Genomic DNA, 17,768 nt, shown 5'->3' on the forward strand with positions numbered 1-17,768 from the left:
TATAGAAGTAAAAAGTTGAAACAAACCTTTGTGCCTTCCACTTCAGATGACATTTTGTCTACATATAAGAAAGTGGAAATTCATCCATAATGTAAATTCATTCATTCCTCAATATCATTTTTCTTTCCTTTATATAGTTTAAATTCTAAAACAAACATGTAATGACAATGAACAGACATACAGAAACACTGACAATTCATTTTAATTAGTGTGATGACTAAAAATAAAATCAGGGACATTTACCATAGTGTGTGTGTGTGTGTGTGTGTGTGTGTGTGTGTGTGTGTGTGTGTGTGTGAAAGAGAGAGAGAGAAAGAAAGAGAAAGAGATGTTTTGAGGTCTTGGGGTTTTATAATGCTCTTTTCATCTCACATCTGATATTCACTGCAGATTAATGGATCACATAAACAAAAGAATGAAAAATAAACTTAAGATTTATAATTACTAATGTCATTATTTATAATAATAGTTTATTGTTCTTTGACAGAGCTTGTGTTGATGATTCGGCATCTACAAAAGTTTGAACACAGTTAACATACAAAGTTTGTGTGCTACTAAAATGTAGCAAATGTTAACTTACTGTCATCCTTCATTTGTCCTAAACATCAGCAACTGAAAGTGTTTACAGTATTAAAAAAAGTATTTATGTAAATGAAAGATCCCATATTGAATCATACTTTAGATCTTATAACTCTGATGATTTTAGCATGCAGTTAGTAAGTATAGCAGTAAACTATAGGGGAAGGGTATAGTGTCATTCCATTTGCTTTAATATATATATTTTGTAATTAAACCTATCAACAATAAATTAGTCTTGGGTTTGATGCTGTACCTAAATGCACAGTCACTCACTTAAAAATGATAAAGGAAATATGCATGCAAATCTTAACATTAAAGTGTCTTTCAGACAATTATGTGGATAGAAAGTGTTTGCTAAAAGTCACAAATACCCAATGTCTTAAAAGCATTTTAACAAATATAAAGACGTTTGGTGGCAAAACATGACAATAAAATGCATGCACTAACAGTCCTGAAAGCACTGATTCACATTTATTCATGTAAATGAACAAACTTTCATGTAATGTTCTGCAATCCTAAATAAGTAACCTTAAAAAAAACAAAAAAAAAACGCTTATGCGAGTAAATTAGGAGCTACATGTTAAAGCGATTTCAACACAGTCACTTCCTTTGTTACTGAATCCATGTCCTCCTTTACATCTGCAGGTTGTTTTGATAAATTTGTCTTTAAAATGTCCATGTTATTATCATGCTGGTGTATATCTCCGGTCCACATTTTCATATTTCATTGAAGCCCGTTCGTACTGATCCAGGATTGCACTATTTTCAAGAAGTCTACACGATGGAGACAATGCATGATGGAAGATGAGAAAAACACAGCATTGCACATTACACAGTACGACACACACAAAATCATTTGCAAAGCACAAACAACAAAATCACCATTAATATGAAGAGAATGCTTTTTGTTGATCATCAAGACTGTCAAAAACTTCATGTATTTAACATATCAAAGTATATCACATTATAAGTAAAATGCATTTATTGGTAAAAGAGTGTTTTGAAAGTGTACACAAATGTGTGTTTCTTTAATTTAAAGCTATTATAAATTAAAGACATTTTTTAAATGGATATTTACCCAATTCACCCTCATGTTGTTTCAAACTTCCTTTCCTCTGTGTAATACAAAAGGGTGAGTTTTTTTTTTTTACTTAAAAAATGTATTGGCATAAATCTGATTTCTTGTTTCCTGATTTCCTGAAGAAGTGTAATTTTGAGTCTGATTTGATTATAGAACTGCTTGCAAATAGATTCATCCTTTATTTTCTGTTTGTTTCAACCGCTTGCTTGACACCAACAAACAGAAATATTTTTTTCAGTACTAAAATTAAATAACTTAAATAATTAAAGCTATAGAAATATTTAAAAATAATAATTAAAAAATTATAATTATTATAATTATTATAAAACAAAACCACAACAAAATTAATAGAACTTAAATGAAAACAAAAATGTAAAATAAAAGCTCATTCAAAATAATATACTATAATAGGTAAAACTTTAAGTCTAATTTGTTAACATTAGTTAATGCAATACGAATGAGCAATTTATTTTTACAGCATTTATTAACCTATGTTAATGTTAGTTAAAAAAAAAAAATCATATTCATGTTAGTTCACAGTGCATTTACCACATGTTTCCCACGTGCCACGTATGTTTCACATGTGTTTTTGCACATGCAAAATTCATGTTGTTCTTAGTTCATATTAACTAATATAGTTAACAAACTTGTAAAGTATTACCCGATAATAATATATAAATTATACTAAATTAATACTGGTAAATTATACATTATTTGCCAAGCCAGCATATTATTATTATTTTTAAACTCACCTTTGCGTGTTTCACTTGAAAAAAGTAAGGGTGAGTAAATAATGGCAGGTTTTTGTTTGTTTTCAATTTTCTTTAAAGTAATTTTTTCCTATTTTTGTTCACAAACTGCAATTTCCTCTCAGTGGGGTTGAATAATGGCTCAAAGTGTATGCAAGACAATCATGGATGACCCTCAACAAAGTGATGTGCTTCAGCTGACCCATACTTTTTGACACCTTGTCAGGAGTACTTGAATTTGACAAAACAAATGAAAGAAAGAAAACATGACAAGCAACATATAAAAGGACCTCACCAATAAGCAAGATGATCATGATGACCATCTCAATGGCAATGATGAAGGGTTATGACAAAACACAAAATAAATAGTACAAGAAAGAAAAAAAAAACACGACACTGACTCACAGACACTGACTAGACAAACATTTAAATACATACAATTGAGTGTGTTTAAAGAGTCTTACCTTCAGATTGTCTGTTACACCCTAGTTGTGTTGTACTCAGATTCATGTTTGTTTAGAGACCCAATGAGGCAGAACCTGGAATATCATTGCTTGTATGTTTAATGGTATTTTTTGCATAAGGAATTATAATGCACATTTCATTTGTTTGGGGTCTAGTACTTAAAATTGTTTCATAAACCCTGTCATTTTCATTAAGTCAAGAATACACTATACTGTTTGGGGTCGGAAATATATTTTGTTTTATTGTTTTTAAAAGAAGTCTCTTATGCTCACCAAGGCAATTTTTCATTTGATCAAAAATATAGTAAAAACATTATTATCGTGAATACTTATACTTATAATAGTTGTTTTTTCTATTTTAATATATTTTAAAATGTAATTTATTCCTGTGATGGCAAAACTGAATTTTCAGCATCATTACTCCAGTCTTCAGTGTCACATGATCCTTCAAAAATTTGCTAATTTTGTGCTTAAGAAACATTTCTTATTATTATCAATGTTGAAAACAGTTGTGCTGCTTAATAATTATGTGGAAATGTGATACATATTATTCCAGAATTCTTTGTTAAATATAAAGAACAGCATATATTTGAAATAGAAATAACATTACAATGTCTTTACTGTCACTTTTGATCAAATGAAAGAATCCTTGCTGAATAACTTTTTAAAAAAAATATATATATTACTGACCCCAAACTTCTCAACAATAGTCTACATAAAGTCTCAGGTTACGACTATAACCATGGTTCCCTGAGAAGAGGAACGAGACACTGCGCCATTAAGTTGATGCTATGGTAACACTCCTCGTGAGCTGGAGTCTGATGCATGTGTGTGTTACGTAGAAATTTTGATTGGCTACTGCAGTCAGGTGACATCACAGGCATGCCAGCTGAGTATATATAGGTGCCAAGAAAAAACTTTATCAGCCTCATTTTTCTGAAGGAAGCCATACAGGCATGCCGAAAGTATGGCAACACGACCCAGTGTCTCATTCCCCTTCTCAGGGAACCATGGTTACAGTCGTAACCTGAGATACTCCCTTTCAAAGTGGAACTCTACACTGCGTAATGGAGTTCACGCTATAGGAACGAAATACCCACTATACCATACTGCCCAAATGCCTGCTCACTGTGCAGTTAAATCATTAGTGAACTAAGCCGTAGCCAAAGATTGCCATTTAGCGCACCTAGTGACCCAGAACTTACAGCCTGAGGCAATATCCGCAGATCAATATCACCCATATTATATGATCTATGCCGGGGTAGAACTGAATAGGTAGATCGCAGCCTCACTGCGTCTGCAACCAAAGAGGAGGGGCAGACTAGAGAACTGCCACCTGGACCCTCAGCCTTAGTTCCAGAGGGACCACCTCCTCCCAGAGAAGAATTATTAAGCATCCATTCCAAAGGACCAGTTAAGGCCTCAGGAGAGAACACCATTCTCTCAACTTCCTGCTCTACCCAAGAAACATGGCAATGTTCTTCAGGGAGATCTAGTGAAAGAGCATCAGGATGGAGCATCACATCCAGTTCCACCCCCTTGCTCTCTATCACCGATCATCACAGGGGCGTGACTGCCCAACCTCTTACAGCAACTTACAGTAGCGTCTGGAATACTGTCTGTATTCCAGAGCGGCTCTCTCGCATTGTATGAGGTGACAGACAACTAGTTGTCCAGTCTGGTTCCATTCATACAGCGCGTTGTAAATCCTGGAAATTTACAGGTTAGTTCTGTTATAGAATGCAGTCACTCTAATAACTAAATGAACTCTCTAACTCTAATAACTAACTGAACTCTGTGTGAACGTAACCGTATTAAGGACTCAAATACAGGACAGACAACAGTATTCTTTTGCTGCGTGAACTAGTAAGAATAAGAGAACTAGTTGACTGAAAGTCGTCCGAATATTACCTCTCCTACCGGAGAAGCCACTGAGAGAGTGGAGCGCATTCCTACAGTTCCATCAAACAACAGAGTCCACTTGTATACTCTGTCCCAATACTCCTTGTGAACCGAAAACATCCTAACATAGTCCCCTGCTATACTTATATACAGGTATAAACTGGAGGGGCGTCAAATGAAGGAGTGACGCAGAAGTGGAATTCTCCTTACTGTCCTGCCCATCCATATATGGGAATGGCTTTATCATGGCTTCGATGGCAAGGCTGGAGCCTTCCATGAGGACGCCGCACCAGGGACAAGATAGCTCACAAGCGACTCCTTAACCTGGGACATCCCAATCCATGTCCATTAACGCTGGCATAACTGTTCCTTACGAGCCGAAAACGGCTTCCCCCACGATCTCACTACCTCATTGTGGAGATTGGGGAGGAAATGAAGGGTTACTGGAGCGGGATGCTTATGACCCGCAAGGAATCGCTCATCCAGCCTTCTTGGGGCAGATTCCTTTCTCTCCACAGATCTATCTAATTTTAACTTGGCCGTGGAGCAGGTCATTACGTCGACCAGCTCCTCGTGTGTGGGGGTGAGGAAGGAAACAGACTCACTCAAAACATCCGCCTCAACTCCCATTACATCTAGTTCCTCAGAACTAGATCAGGCCAATAGCATGCTCTCCGTCAGATCGAAAGAAGCCGCCGAGTGGGCTTCAGGATGAAGAGCTAGGAGACAAAGAAGCTGATGACATTCTTTCTAGGCGCCCTTGTATGCCAGCGCATCTGTGACGTCACCTGGCTGTTCTGTAACACACCGGCTCACGAGGACCGTTCCCATAGCATCAACTCCATGACACAGTGTAGAGTTCCACTGCGAAAGGGAAGCTTGTTAAAACAGAAACCTTTTTGCTAATTTCACATATATTCTCCCTGAAAACGGACCTACAAAAGGTTGTTTATTTCTCAGTTCCATCTTAATATAGCATGTCTTTAGCTGAACATTAAAATTTAGAAGTGTCAGCCTTACTGCAGGCATTTTCTTAATGAATCTTCTGCATTTCTACAGCTTTTACAAACTCAGCTCTGACTGTGATGCTGTCTCAGTGACAAAAAAGAGAATATCAAAGCAAAAAACAAACAAAAAAACAAACAAAAAAGAAAAAGATAAGATAGCTAAAACAAACAAACAATGAGAAGCTGATTAGAGGAGCTAAAGAGGAATAAAAATGAAAGTGGGAGTAAATCCTTCCAAAATGTGCATTATGGTGAATTTGTATCATCAAAAATCAATGGATACTGACCGCTGCACTGCTTTCTCGTGTCTGGACAGCCTGTGGCTAGTGGTGGGCACTTCCTCCAGGTCATCATCTAGGTCACAGGCATCTGCGGCATCTTGTGAGTAGGTGTGTCTCATTACCAGAATGTTCCTGCGGTTGGTTTGGGGAGGAAGCGGCCGCATGGGTTGTGGTGGGAGGTCCGTCAGGATGGCCGCCGCCGCCTCGCGGGCGCTCAGGTTGGTGCGGCTGCCCTTGTTGCTGGCCAACTGCGTGGAACCGCAGTGATGCTCGTGGACACAGCGCGAGGAGGCGCTCCGCAGCTTGTGGTAGCTCTCAAAGTCCTCGGCCAGCTCGGCCAGGTCCGCGGATGTGGCCGCCGCGCTTCGGAGAGTGCACAGTTCATAATGCGGTGGCTCCTGGAACACCTCTTGGAACATGGTGGGGTCAAAGTCCTCCCGCCTCAGGATGTACTTCTTCCGTGGCTGCTTGATTTGAACGATCACAGATATGACAAGAAGGATCAGTACGATGCAGCACGTCACGCCGATGATGGTGCCGTTGGTGTTATTGAGGTTGTCCAGGATGTTAGCTTTCCTCTTTTCTGCAAAACACAACAAGAAGCATAATAAATGATTACTGCAGGCATGCAATGTCACCGTGGGTTACCTTCTGTTGAAACAGTTGTATCAAAGAGATTACAAACAGCACACAGAAGTAGTAAATCATTATAATGGGAGAGCGTTGACATTTATGTAGCACAGAGAGCGTATAACATCTGCGCTGGCTTTGGTTCAGAGGAGAGAAGCATTTACATTCAGATGTGCAGACAACCCCCAAACTAAGGCATTATGATATTTTTCAAAATGAAATAATTTGTCTTTTATAATGTCATTGTACCAAAGCCAAAATTTCAATATTATCTGAATGGTCTTTGTATATGTACAATTTTAATAATAATTATTTTTAAAAATATTTATTGTAGTATTTTTTGTTTACTTTTTTACTTTTTCTTTAAATACTTTTTGTTTTTACTATTCATCTTGGTCTGGGGAAAATAATAAGCATTGTATTATAAAATTGATTTAAATTATATGATATTTAATAAATAACAAAACAAAAAAGTAACTATTTTGTAATATTTTATTTTGTATTATTTTTAACTTTTCTTTTTATAACTGTTTAAAACTAAGGCTATAAATACAATAATTGCGATTAATATCATGATTTACAATTGAACTTTAGAAAGCAAAATGAAACAAGCCTACTTTAGTAAATTTGTCAAAAAAAAAAAATGTTAAACACATTTAATTAATATCTGAAGATAACAAGGAGAACCCAAAAAAATACACTTTGTAAAGTTTTTTTTTTTTAAACTTCAGTGGACCCCCAATATGAAAATTATCCAACTAACTTGAGTATTACATCAATTAAATACTACATTTAATAAGTAATAACTGATAAATTGAGTTTGATGTCAAAGATGTTTTAGACAAAATGTCAATGTTTAGGCCTTTTTTAAAACAATTTCTCCAATATTTCTCTTGTACTGTGGAAAACAAGCTGAGCAAAAACAATTCTCTATGGAGGATCCCAGCAGCATTTTTATCAACTTTCAGTTAATTTAGCTTGGACAGCTTATGTGAAATATAAGCACGATATAGCTGAACTGCACTTATTCAAATCCAGCCAGAGCCACAGTCATTCACATATACAAATGAATTTCTAGTGGCCTGCTCATTTTTCCCAGCAGCAGCATTACAGTGCAAAATCAATCAATGAACCCTAGTGCCGAATTTTGAAGGCTTTATAACAAGGTCTTTTTTTAACAGCTGTGGGTTCGTGAAGATATATTTGATTGACTAGCTATAAAACATGAACAAAAAGGGGACAAATTTTAAGACAATTCTTCTCCTCAAGTATTGATCATCATTTAGAGAAAAACGAGGGCGACTCGTAAACCACTCAAGATTTGAGAGGATATTTTTAAAAAAGTACAATTTACCTTTGCAGTGGTTCTCGTCCCAAGGGTAGACGCAGTTCTGGACTCCGTTGCACACCAGCGTGTTGTTGATGCACATGTTACTGTGGCAAAAGAAAGTATCTGCCTCACAGGGAGCTGATGAGAGGGAAAAATGGATAATGCTAATGTCATATTACACGTCATTTCTTCCTGCTAATAAGACGCTGTCTATAATCTTATCTCACAAATCACACTGGATGTCTATCTGACTGTGTCTGTGCATCAATACAGTTCAAATTTAGAAACCCATTACTCAAACCAACCAAATCAAATTCTGTTGCCTTCTGCTATGCATGAATTTTAATACAGCTCTTCAAATATGCATGGAAACAAGTCCATGTCTGTAGAAGCATGCACAGATATTTTGTAATATTTCTATTAATATTATTCTGGTTTTACCTCAAGAAAGAGTCGATATATGCATATACAGTGAATAAAATTCTATTTAAATTAGGCCTACTACAGATAAAAATGTATTCAATAATTTCACAAGTTTCAACTTGCCAAGATGTGGTGATGATAACTAATGCAAACACAAACTGCAAGTACTTTAATATTTCCAAAAGCACTAATATCATTCAAGATCAAAGAAGATTAATCCATTATTTGTGTGAAAAATATATTAGGGAGGGTGTTTGAGCTGTCTCCATTTGAGCTGAAAAAAGAATGAATGTCTCAGCTGAAATTATAAAATGATAAATGAGTACACATGAAGACAACCTCTCATAACATTTACAAACATCACTATCTGAAGGCTCATTTAAAGCCAAGGTGACTTGCAGAAGGGGCGGGGCTTCGGTCTCAATCACCTCGCGTGCAACACGCCCACCAATGTGAGGCCAGTTCCCACATACCTCACTTAACATTCTGCAGGACATAGATCACCTAGTTCGTACAAAAAAACTTAAAATAGCAGCTTCAAGGTTGACTGAATGTACCTTGAGGATTTATTAATGACAGTATACTCGACCTGTTCCCAGGTGAGAAATAACAACGTAAATTAGGATGACTCATCATTCCAGAAGTGTCGTCCTCACGACTCTCGCCTTCACGTTCAGATACAGTTCCACTTCCAACCACAAGGTGGCGCTGCAGCCCTGTATTTCTCCTAAATAAGGCACTGAAAGAGACTGGACTTCCTTTCTTGATGGGACCCCATTGACTTCCATAATATAGGAAAAAAAATCCCTATGGAAGTCAATGGGGTCCCATCCACTGTTTGGCTACCCATATTCTTCAAAATATCTTATTTTGTGTTCAGCAGAAATAAATTCATACAGGTTTTCAACAACTTAAGGGTGAGTAAATGAGTAAATTCATTTTTGGGTGAACTATCCCTTTAAAAGGCGCTTCAACCTCCATAGAAATTATTTTCCAGAGACCTTACAATAAAAGTGATAATACTTTACAATGCGATCTCATTTATTAGTTAATGCTAATCATTTAGCAATATATTTTTACAGCATTTATTAATATGTTAATGTTATAGATCATAAAAAATACCATTCTTCATTGTTTGTTCATGTTAGTTCACAGTGTGATAAATGATAGGCGTTTGTTCATTGGTAGTTCATGTTAACTAATGTACTGTGTGTTAACAAATGAAACCTTAATGTAAAGTGGCTGTTTACACATAAACCAGTGCATGAATTACACAATCTTACAAAATAACAATGCTGACAGGCCTTGACTTGCTAAAAAATAAAGGTCCTGCACAATATATATTGAACGATATATATTGAAGTTCTAAATAAAACAAAGATTACTGAAATATGTTTTAGAAGAAAAATACTTTTTCCGTCTTGCAACTTCAATATGTCATGTTCAATTCAATGTTACTTGTAGTTTCTTAATTACTTATGAAATTTTCTAGCAATTTCTGAGTGAATCTAACATCCTTTTTCATTCATTCAGTGTGTTATCAGATTGAAAGGCTCTCAAATATGTTGAATTAGTCATGCAAGAATCTGGTTGTAAAAAAAGTTGAAACCACTCAGTCACTAGTAGAGCAAACACAGACAGTTTCACTTATTTAAAGGTATGCCAGGCAAGACTATTTTCAGTGGATGGTGGTTTCCCCCGTTCAGCTGCTGAGGATAGCAAACCAGAGGGAGAAAGCGAGTGCATAAGTAAGTGCCTGGGCAAGTTATGCAGGGGTGTTACCCGGGCAACCGCACATCCTGTGTTCATTCACTGGATAGGGCTGCACAAAAGACACTGGGCTCCTACACAAATCCACCTATCGCCATTCACCAAGACTGACGCAGACGCACAGCTGCATCTTTCTATCTCAGAAAGAGCACTATGTGTTTTCTGCACCCTCAAGGGCCTCAGAACCAAAACCACAGACTCATTCCCTCAACCATTCTTCTCCTGCATGCTTCAGGATATCCGCCTCTCTCTTTAAACGCACAGTAATGTCCATTAAAGCCCCGCAATCAATCAGAAGAGGTGGAAGCTGTGCTGCTATACGCTGCTGTCTGGAATTGCTCATTTACTATTTTCAGCGCCAGGGGTTTTTAAACTTGTTGATGCCAAGGAAGGACCCTCAAATATGATGATCCCCTTGCAAGGAACAACTTACAGCTAAAATACAAAGAAGGCTATATATTTTTCATGTATTAAAAAGGAACTTTTATATTGTGTGACAAAGAAATATTGTGATATTAAAAGCAAACATATATACAATATATATATTTGAATGCATTTAAAGATATTTATTGTATTTTATTAAAACAAATGCTGTATTAAATGATCATATATATATATATATATATATATACAGTATATATATATAAACAAACTTTTATGTTAGATGCAATTAATCATGATTAATCGATTTGACAGCACTAATATATATATATATACACGCAATATATATATATATATATATATATATATATATATATATATATATATATATATATATATATATGAGTATATAATTTATATACAATAAATTATATATAAAATGTGTTTTTATTGTGACATTAAAATAATACAACAAAAAAAAATTAACTGTTTCCAAAATTTTATTTTACTAAAATTTTTGTGGATGCCCAGCATCCCATAGCCCTAACCGCCTTAACCAATATGTATAATTTTGGCTTGTTTTAGGCTTTACATTCCTCTATGCATTGAATTATGGGTACAGTGTCAGTGAATGGACATCAGTTGACCTCTAAATCCTAGCGCATTATGAGTACAAAATAAAACTGAACTATGGGAATAGCAGTACACAATGAAATACACCAACTACAAAATGAAAAGCAGTATATATGTATTTTTAGTGCTGGGAAAGTTACACAAATTTCATAATTTTATTCTATTTAGCATTTGTTTATATATATACTTGTATATAAATTATACTGCTACAGTATATATATACACTGATTTTACTGTGCACAATGAGGATGTTGGATCATTTCCTTTTAATCTTTTACCCATCAGCATCGGCACAGCGTGCTTAGGCTGGGGTCGTTTTTAGGGACCACTTTGACAAGACAAATGGCGATGGGGCGTCACAGGAACGGTGTTGAGACCATTAGAAAGAAAGCCGTTTGATGCCGGCAATGTGCACCAATGATGAGTGTGCTACCAGCTAAACATTAAACTCACATTTTATCACCCTATATTCACTTTCTCTCTCTCAGCACTGCCTCTCATAGCCAGATACTCAATCTTTATCGCTCCTCTTCTGTCCCACAATTCATCCTCTTTTAGAGCACCCATCCTTCAAGTTCCTTCTTTTCTCTCTCTCTCCTCCCCCATTACGCTTTATAGTTTCCGAAGCTGCTAGCGCTGCCACCCGGAGAGATGTGACTGTAACTGCGCAGGACCACCGATTCAAAGACACCCGGGTGGTGGGGCACCACCGCAGAACCCATGTTTCCTATAAAACGCTCTGTCCCAGCAGGAACAGCTTATCCCTTAAATGAATAATCCTGGTATTATGTGCATCTGTGGTCTCCCATGTAGCCCGTGGTTTTATAAAGGCTACTTAGCAGAGGGAACAGGGGGGTGATCGTTATATTCAGCATGGGAAGGTATGCAACTGATTTTACAGGGCTACAGTGTAATGCAATGTAATGTAGAATTTAAATAACAAATAGTTTATGTGCCTCATTTCGAACGAGAATGTATTACACCTTGTGTCCTTGCTTTATTAGAAAAGACTGTCTGTGTGAGTTAAAGGGATAGATACAAACTCTGTCATCATTTACTTACCATCATGTAATTCCAAAACCTGTGTGAATTTTCTGTGGAACATAAAAGAAGATAATTTGAGAAGCGTTCTTTGTGCTTACATTAGAAGTCAATGGTAACCAAAATGGTTTGGTTACCAACATTCTTCAAAATGTCTTCTTTTGTGTTCTTACCGGTTTGGAATGACATGAAGGCGAGTAAATTATTACAGAATTTTTATTTTTAGGTGAACTATCCCTTTAAACTACAATTTTTGTTGATGAACAACATGGCTGTGGGGGTCCACCACCTTCTAACCAGCAAAAAGTATATACCAGCACCAGTATAAACATCAGTATAAACCAGTTTGCTGGTATGTTCAGCAGGGTTATGAGAGATATATCATGTGTTTGTGGCTCAAATATCAGGCAGGACATGACCAGCTAAATAAATGGCTCTTTAATGGACACATGGATGAGCTGTTTTCATTTCCCAAGTCCTGCTCAGTTTAGCGTTCTGTCAGGTATGAATGTGCTGGTGAAAATGAGAGTGGGAGAGAATTTTTGCTAAGTGTGTGTTCATAAAACAGCGAATAAATACAGAAGTATTAGATGTCAGTGCTTGTCAAACTTTGTACAAACATGTACACAAGGGTGTAAAACCCATACTTGCTGTGAGGCGAGATGGGTTTCATGAAAATTGTCAAGAAATGTTAAGGTCTTATTTCAACCCAAAACCAAAGGGAATATAGAGTATATATATACAGAATATTAGGGGTTGAACGACTTCAGATTCTACGCCGACCAGTCACTGATGATGTCATTAATGAACAAATAAGCCTGAACCTCAAGCTGAGACTCGAACACGGGTTGCCTTGTGCACATCTATAGCATATGACACAGCGCTGCCCACAAAGTTATTGCTCCTAAAATACAGCTTATTTTTATTAGTTATTTTGTCTTTGGGTCTTTCTCACAGATTTCTGCTCAACAGATTTTCCTTTCACGATAATATAAAACTCTCCTGATATTAGAGTTACAATTACAGAAAAATAAAACAAAGCATATTTCGCTACCTTTTGGAGCTTGGAAGAGTTCAGTTTGAGTAGATGTTTCATACCATCATCACTGTCCTCGTTAGAGCTCATTTCCCAGTACATTCAGCATCTGGCTCATGTTTGCGATCTCAAAAGTATTCTCAAAACTATAATTTTCAACATCTTAAAAATCAGTATTTTGATCACTGACAGCTTCTTCACCAGATCCACTTATATTTGAATGCATTCAGTTCTCGCTCCGCAGTAATCACTGAACCATTTCAAGGTTTGCTGAATATACTTCCTATTCTTTTATTTTCTGCCTGCAGTAACTATGAGTGAAACGTCACTTCATCATTGTGTATCAGACATTGCCATCTTGTGGAATAAAGGTGAATTGCACTTATTCAGTCATCAAAGATTCAATTATTCTTGTGCAGATAAAATATACTTACACTGTTATACACCTCGGGTCGTTAGCGACCCTATACAGTTTTTTACAAAAAATGAAAGGGAAGAAAACAGGCATTCTTTTATACTTATTTTATTTTCTTGTTATATTGTTTGTAATGAATTGATTGAGGAATACTAAGAAGGTTGATGTTTTAAAAAATGAATGAGGAAGAAGGTGGTGAATAAAGTCCCGGGTCACTTCAGACCTGAGGTATGCATTTAAAGGGGTGGTATAATGCCCTTTTCACAAGGTGTAAAATAAGTCTTTGATGTCCCCAGAGTGAGTATATGAAGTTTTAGCTCAAAATACCCCACAGATATTTTTATATGGCATGTTAAAATGATCAATTTTTGAGGGTGAACAAAAAACACCATTTTTGAGTGTCCCTTTAAATGCAAATGAGCTGCTGCTCCTGCTTTTACCTCACACAGGCATGCACTAAAAATTTCAAAAAACTTTTAGCCTTTTATGTTCAAACCGGAGTCAGACAATGATGGAGAGACTCAAGAAGAAGTGACAACATGTAGACAACATTTCTGAATGGTTAGTTGATGAATTTATGTAGCTGATGTGTAGTTATATTCTAGTTATTGATTAGCATATTCTATTATCATAATCTATAAATCGTGTTCTGGGGCGGGCTTTATGTAAATTTTAGGGTTTGTGATGTCACTAACCCAGGAGGAATGTCATGTAGTCCCTACCAGCCGTTTGTTGTAGTCCTTAAAAAGCAATTTCTTTAAAAGAAAATGTCTCCCTTTGCTTTGAACTTTGAGCATTGTAACTTTGCAGATGTTGTTTATGCTCAAACAGCAACATTACACACTAACGTCTCGGTTACGTATGTTATCCTCGAGTTCAGGGAACAGAGACGTGTCGTCGGGGGAGTTCCCAGGACGAAAGGGAACTAAAGTTAGAAAAGTGAAATCATAATCAACCACCCCTTTAAGGGTTAACTGTTGGAAACGGAGCATAAAAGTGGACTTTAAAGATTTCTTATCGTGCTGCGCCCTCTATAGGCCATGATCAGTGACTAGTCGACGTCAAGCTTAAAGCGTCATGGCAGATCATTAAAGTTGACCAGTCTGTGCAAATTATAGAATGTTCTATTGCCTTTTTGTATGTTTAATTTGATGATTTTCATTGTGACAATGAGATTTGTGCTACATTTCAGTTCTGTGAATTTAGCTGGGAAATTATGTTACACTGCATAAAATACAAAACATACTATTTAAAAGTTTGGAGTCAGTAAGATTTTTTTATCTTTATTTATTTTATTTAGAAAGGATGCATTAATTGGCTCAAATGTGACAGTAAAGACATTTATTAAGTTACAAAAGATTTAAAATAAATGATTTTCTGGTAACACTTTACAATAAGGTTAATTAGTTAACATTAGTTAAATACCTTAGTTAACATGAACTAAGAATGAACAATACTTCTACAGCATTTATTAATCTAGTTAATATTAATTTCAACGTTTACTAATACATTATTAAAATCAAAGGTTGTATTTGTTAACATTAGTTAATGCACTGTGAACTAACATGTACAAACAATGTACAGCTGTAACATTAACAAAGATTAACTAATACAGTAACAAATGTTCTGCTCATTGTTAGTTCTTGTTAGGTAATACATGAACTAATGTTAACTAATGAAGTGTTACCGATTTTCTTTTGAACGTTCTATCCATCAAAGAATCCTGAAAAAAATGTATCATGGTTTTCAAAAATATTATCAAACTGTTATCAATGCTGACAGTAATAAGAAAAATTTCTTGAGCACCAAATCAGCATATTTAACAATATTACTGTTTTACCAAAGTTTTGCATAAAAGACTTTCAAAAACATATTTTCTTTTACAGACTCCAAACTTTTGAACAGCAGTGTCATTTCTGATTGTTTCTTGTCATTTTGATGTTAAATATGACTCATACATTTCTTCATGAGATTCATTCAGTGTAGGCCTAAATAATAAATACAGTAAACACACATGAGAGTTGGAACGGAGAGCTGTAAGTGCAGTGAATGTGTGTAAGGCTTACGCTCTTGGAAGGTAGTGAAGAGTATACGGAAGCGGCTCTTTCGGCTGCCCTCGTCGGCCCACATGCGAACCACTCCCAGCGCGGTCACCAGCATGACGTCGTTGGCTACCGTGCTGCAAAACTTATTCCTCAAATCTTCCACCGAGCTGCTGCCGTCGTACACCGCCACGAAATTACGTTTACACTCATTGGAGTTCTGCATCTCGTAGTCTAGGAAACGCAAGTAGATCTAAGAGAGAGAGGGGAACAGAGCAAAAACACCCATTGGAAATCTATTACTTCTAACACATTGGGATTTCCACACTGGAAATGGCCACTTCTGTCAAAATAAACTTTTTATTTCAGCAGTTTCAACACACCCATCCCAGATGTCATATCAATCTAGATCACCTGGTAAACTGTGTTTGCTTTAACAACAGAATTATGTGGTCAGAAAAGCCTCAGATTGATGATAATTGCACAGATAGATCAACAACGAGAACACAGAAGGTTACGTTTGAAATTCAACTTGAACACAAAATTGAGAGGTTTCAAAAAGTTGCAATGATGAGTTCCCAAAGAACGGCAATAACCTGCACATGCCAGCTCCTTTGGGCTCTCTAAAAACCAGGGAGGTGTTAGAACGAACCATCTGTTCTCCTCTCGCCCAATCTAACCCTAATCAAGCTTACTTCACACCTCTCCTCAACCAGACTCCCATTTTCACTGTTTGAAATATTAGAAAATTCTGTCATCATTTACTCACCCTCATGTCTCTCCAAACCTGCATGACTTTCTTTCTTCAGTGGAACATAAAAGGTGAGTTTTTGATGAATATCCAAAATAGCTTCATAAAAGTGTTTCATATATGTTTTCCAATGCTATTACTACTATAAATCAGCATGAAATAGAAAATGATCATATCTGTTTTCTAAATGCATATTATTGATCTAATTGTGAATGATTTACCCATTCATATGTTTAACATTTAAAATATTGTAATTTTTTAATCAAAATATCATCCAATCATCTAGTCCACTTAAACCCCGCCCCTTTCTTACAATTGACTGCAAGCTCACATTCAGATCTGCCTTCATCCAATCAACAACCGATGCACTGTAAAAAATAAAAAGTTGCTGCCTTAAATGTCAACTTGTATGTTTAAGTTATTTCAACTTAAATTACATTAAAGTGACTTAATAAATTGAGTTGAATCTTGTATAACATTGCATATAAAATTGCATAACATATTTTGATGAGTTAAAGCAATGTAAAAACATATGTTGTCATAACTTATTGATTATATAATTTTTTTACAGTGTGGATAGAAACCCTTTTTTTTTCTTTTTTAATAATCTGTTTCAATTGGATGTGTGTATGAAAGAAAAGATCGAAGTCGCTACTTCGGTTACATCCTGGCATTAAGGTATACAATAACTTTGTGTAACCACAGTTCATGATAGTAGATAAAATCCATTAAGTTGTCGACACTTTTTTTTTTTTATCATTCTTTTATTTAGATCTTGTCAATGAATCAGTTGACTGTTCACAAAACCAGTCTGAATGAATCATTCACAAATCAATTGGATTCTGTTCTCAACTCAGTGATTTGGTCATAATGGTTAACAGGTCACTGAAGGAAAAGTCTATCAGTAAAAAATCGTTTAAATTTCCATCTCTTCCAGGGCAATCATATGTCTTCAGAAGATCCAAACGGCTAACTTTTCTGATACTTTTCTGATGGTTTTGCATTCTTTTTGTAATCTCTAATTTCCATTCATTGTAATTGCATCGAAAAAAGAGAGCACAACTTTCTTCAAAATTTCTCTTTTTGTTTCACAGAAAGTCAGTCAAACAGTTTTGGAACAACATGAGGGAGAGTAAATGACAGAGTTTTAATTTTAGGTGTACAGTACTATTCCAAATACACTGCTAGAATAACCCTCACCATGATAAACCAAGTAACATGAAGTAGAATCAAACCTTCCAAATATTAGTACA

At 35.9% G+C, this 17,768-nt stretch overlaps 1 protein-coding gene across 3 annotated transcripts in view; it reads right to left on the bottom strand.

Moving 5' to 3' along the window:
• Positions 1–17,768, bottom strand: part of neto1l (neuropilin (NRP) and tolloid (TLL)-like 1, like) — a 108,479-nt gene that overhangs the window by 696 nt on the left and 90,015 nt on the right. The window contains exons 7-11 of one of the 3 annotated variants that reach the window (XM_079862602.1): positions 15,789–16,017; positions 8,048–8,161; positions 6,070–6,646; positions 2,874–2,948; positions 27–58 (exon numbers count right to left, since the gene is read on the bottom strand). In XM_079862602.1, the coding sequence (XP_079718728.1) occupies positions 2,888–2,948; positions 6,070–6,646; positions 8,048–8,161; positions 15,789–16,017 (981 nt within the window). In that variant the 3' untranslated portion in view covers positions 27–58; positions 2,874–2,887. Of the gene's footprint in view, positions 1–26; positions 59–1,275; positions 1,354–2,873; positions 2,949–6,069; positions 6,647–8,047; positions 8,162–15,788; positions 16,018–17,768 lie in introns of those variants that run through there. The other 2 variants (XM_079862603.1, XM_079862604.1) reach the window with 2 other exon arrangements.

The sequence above is a fragment of the Squalius cephalus genome (genome assembly GCF_949319135.1).
Source record: "Squalius cephalus genome assembly, chromosome: 25".
Taxonomy (NCBI): domain Eukaryota; kingdom Metazoa; phylum Chordata; class Actinopteri; order Cypriniformes; family Leuciscidae; genus Squalius; species Squalius cephalus.